Source organism: Grammomys surdaster, unplaced genomic scaffold (genome assembly GCF_004785775.1).
Source record: "Grammomys surdaster isolate TR1022 unplaced genomic scaffold, NIH_TR_1.0 132561, whole genome shotgun sequence".
Lineage (NCBI taxonomy): Eukaryota > Metazoa > Chordata > Mammalia > Rodentia > Muridae > Grammomys > Grammomys surdaster.
This window is the reverse complement of record NW_021622143.1, coordinates 1-3,946: the sequence shown is the minus strand read 5'-3', so window position 1 is coordinate 3,946 and position 3,946 is coordinate 1. Positions and strand designations below refer to the sequence as shown.

Genomic DNA, 3,946 nt, shown 5'->3' with positions numbered 1-3,946 from the left:
AGAGAGAGAGAGAGAGAGAGAGAGAGAGAGAGAGAGAGAATGCCCATTGTAGAGCTGCTGGTTATCTTCTGAGATCCCACCAAGTATCTCATGACTGCAAATCCGGAGGGGTCAGTGATTCTTGGTGCTTGGGTTCGGCCATAGGTGTGTAACAATTTTTTTTTAACTGGAAGGAGTAGAGGGAGGAGTAGCGGGAGGAGGGGAAACAGTTGTATAGATATAATGTATGAGAGATGACCTTTAAAATGATTGTAAAAGTGTATCAGGACCAACAAGATGTTCAAGGGGGAAGTCAATAGATCTGTTAACTGTAAGAGACAATGACCCCCTAGAGGCAAACAATTTTGCAACCACCTTTCAGTGTAAATTTTTCAGGTTTTCAGATTAAAATGTTCAATAGGGAAGCATTGAAAACTCTTGACAAGTTGGATAATTTTGTCTTTTAGGATTGACATGTACACAGAAGGTATTGTAGATCTGACTGAAATGATCATGCATCTGATACTAACTCCCCCTGACCAAATAGAAGCCAAGACTTCTTTGGCAAAAGACAGGACCAAAAACCGCTACTTGCCTGCCTTTGAAAAGGTAAGTAGGATCTTTGAAGTCCTTTCAGGGACAAGAGAAAGGCAGAGGCTGGAGACAAAGGCTGCTGCAACTCTGCCCTTCACTTCCAGGAGCCTGATGTGCAGCTCCCCGCCCCACAGGGCACTGTGTAAAATGGCCTGGGAAGGAGCCCTGTGTGCTCACACCAGCCTAGCATCCAGTATTGACCAGGGTCCATGGCCACAACCAGCACTGGGCCTGTGGAAGGCTGAGCCACCCCAGAGAGGGACCTAGATCCTACAGAATACAATGGGCTTCCCTTCCAGAGAAAACTGCAGAAAACCACAGAAGGGGAAAACATTCTGTCGAGTTACACAGGAGGCCAGAGAGCAGCTGCCTGTCAGGAGAATATGACAGCACTTCAGAGACAGAGGGGGACTATCTGAACAAGGACAGTGATGGAGGGTGGAGAGGAGAAGGTCGATGAAGAGATGTTAAGAAAGCTGATCTGCAGGATAAGACTGGGGTCTCATCTTAAGACAGAAGCCATGCCCACTCAGCAAATGAAGGTCAAGTCACATGTAGTACCTCTCACAGTCAGGGCTTCTGTTTGGAGGCAAACCGAGAAAACTTCAGAAGTACTCAACTTCTGCCCAGTAGAAGATAACAGCCCAAACTATGATCCTAGAGGATAAGGGCATCTTCCAAGTTCCCAAGAGACCTTGAATTCTACTCTAGAGGAGGGGAGACCTAAGAAAATGGAGTTCTTACATGAAGTGAACTAAAGTCTCCTGAAATAGATCACTTTATTCAGAGCATCAGACAATTTTTAATCTGAGGGTTACGATGAGGCATATGAGCAAATTACACAATCATTAGAGCCAGCCACATGTGCTGGCCAAGTTGCAAATGACAAAATCATGTTATTTCATATAGGCGTATAATAGATAATAATAGCCAGTTGTAATGAATAATCTGAGTCAAACTCACTCCTATCCACTAAGGCTGAGAGGGGCAGGAAAGCATAATCCACGAATAATTCCATGGTTTTGAAGGAGCTGAGGTCACAAGACTCCTGTCTTGGTTTCTTAGAGTTTTTCCCACAAGCAGTCAGAGATCTCCTCACATGACTTCATCCTTGGACCAAGTTCCAACAGAACCTGAATTGAAAACCCATTTTATAAAGAATCACCTTATTTTTCATTCATCACTGAAAGTTCACTCACTGCTGCCTCTGCTCTGTGGAAGCAGGGAGGGCTTTAGGAGCCATCGGCCCCCACACAGTCCCCTGAAGCCTGTGGTGCTGACAGTCATGAGGCTGTCTCATAGGACACACTGTCCAGCCATCATGGCTGAAATCGTCTCTCTGAGATTCATCAACTCCATGTACACAGTGAGCCATGGACTGAAGAACACTTGATGCTTTCTTCTTTTGTAATTTTTTGGTCTTATTTCTCTTTTCTTCCTTTCCTCCTTCCTTCCTTTCTTCCTTCCTTCCTTCCTTTCTTTTTTTCTTTCTTTCTTTCCTTTTTTCTTTTTTGTTTTCTTACATCAGAATCTCTCTATAGACTGGCCTCAAGCTCACAGACATCCACCTGCCTCTGCCTTTTGAGTCCTAGGATTAAATGTGCACACCACCACACCTGGCTTCTGCTTGTTTTCGATTATGGTAGTGATCGCCGTTTTCCTCTGTATATATGTACAGTATGATAAGGGGACCACAGAGGCTTTAGTGGATTTTTGTTTTGTTTTTTGCTTTTTGTTTTTTGTTTTTTGTTTTCTGTTTTCTGTTTTCTGTTTTCTGTTTTTTGTTTTTTGTTTTTGTTTTTGTTTTTTCAAGACAGGGTTTGTCTTTATAGCCCAGTCTGTCCTGGAAGTCACTCTGTAAACCAGGCTGGCCTCGAACTCAGAAATCTGTCTGCCTCTGCCTCCCAAGTGCTGGGATTAAAGGTGTGTGCCACCACCGCCCCGCATTTTAGTGGTTATTTATTTGTAGCTCATGATATAGTATGTTCTTTTCCTTTTGGGTATCTGTGATTCTCATATGTATGTAAATGCCATACGACTGCAACCAAGACAATGTTATTCTTCAAGCTTCACACAACTAGAAATGTTGAGATAAATATTAAATAAATATTTTTAAAAAAACATAGATGCCAGCAGGATTAAGATTAGCACCCTATGGTGTTAACTTTTATCACCCATGTTCATCTGTCCACTCATATCTCCATCGGTCCCACATTCATCAGGTCAAAGTTACTGGCAGAGTCCAACTCCATTCACCGTGTACACTCCAGCATGTCAATCATGACCAGTGAAGGCAGGAGTCAGAGCCAATGCTGTAGTGCAGAGTTCAGAGACATGAGGAAGGCAGACAGAAGAGAAAGGCAGATGCTGGATGCTCTCTGGGGTGAATGGTGCTGGCCTGAATGTGAAGCTCTTGTCCATGAAAGACTAAACAGAGAAGACAGAGAAAGGATGGTCCTGAAACTTCAGTGCTCCATCATTTTCATACAAGGGGGAGAACCTTATTGTGTCAGGGGCTAAGTGCTTATCACATGTGGAAAATATATGTAAGGAAGATGGTATGAGAGGGCTCTAGGAATGTGGCAGTGACTGAGAAAGGTCACCAGGCCTTTAAAGAGGTCACAGAGCTGACTTCTCATGCCCCCTCTTGCATCATAGGCCTAGAGAGTGTCTGTAGTTCTATTCCTGTCAAGCAAAGGCAGAGTGTTGCCTTGAGAGGCTTGGGGAGAGTGAGGGCCCCAGCCCAACACTATGTGTTCATATTCAGTGTCCTATATTTCAGGTGTTGAAGAGCCACGGACAAGACTACCTTGTAGGCAACAGACTGACCAGGGTGGACATCCACCTGCTGGAACTTCTTCTCTATGTCGAAGAGCTTGATGCCAGCCTTCTGACCCCTTTCCCTCTGCTGAAGGTGAGACCACCTCAGAGAGGCAGCCACACACATGCCTATGACATTACAATGGTGGCCGGAGGGCTGAGGTCCCACCCTCTGGTCTGCAAACTGAGCTACCAGACCCTCAGGTTGAGGCTTGAAAATAATCTTTTTATGTGTGGAGATCTGAGTATAGTATCCTAGGAAGAATATTTTGCCTTTTGTAAGGAGAGAGATGCATGAGCCTGAAGCTCTCTCCATGGACCCCTGTTCCTGGCAGGATGCTTCTGACCTCTGATTTATCTACAGTCTCATATCTTTGTGTCTTGTCTTTGCTCAAGGTCTGAGTGGGCCTCTGTCATGTGATCCCTTCCTTCCCTCAGTTCTGTCTCCTGCTCTCTATAATATGCTTTCTTCTCCAGTCCCCTTCATGCTGACCCCACCCCACCTCCATGACCCCATCTTTGTCTCCCCGTGTGAAAACTGGCCAAGTTGCTT

At 44.9% G+C, this 3,946-nt stretch overlaps 1 protein-coding gene across 1 annotated transcript in view; it reads left to right on the top strand.

The window, feature by feature from the left end:
• LOC114615679 (glutathione S-transferase A2-like) overlaps window positions 1-3,667 on the top strand; it is a 9,198-nt gene extending 5,531 nt beyond the window's left edge. The window contains exons 4-5 of the mRNA XM_028761344.1: window positions 447-588; window positions 3,356-3,667. Coding sequence (XP_028617177.1) covers window positions 447-588; window positions 3,356-3,652 — 439 coding nt within the window. The 3' untranslated portion in view covers window positions 3,653-3,667. The remainder of the gene's footprint in view (window positions 1-446; window positions 589-3,355) is intronic.
• The last annotated feature ends 279 nt before the right edge of the window (window positions 3,668-3,946 follow it).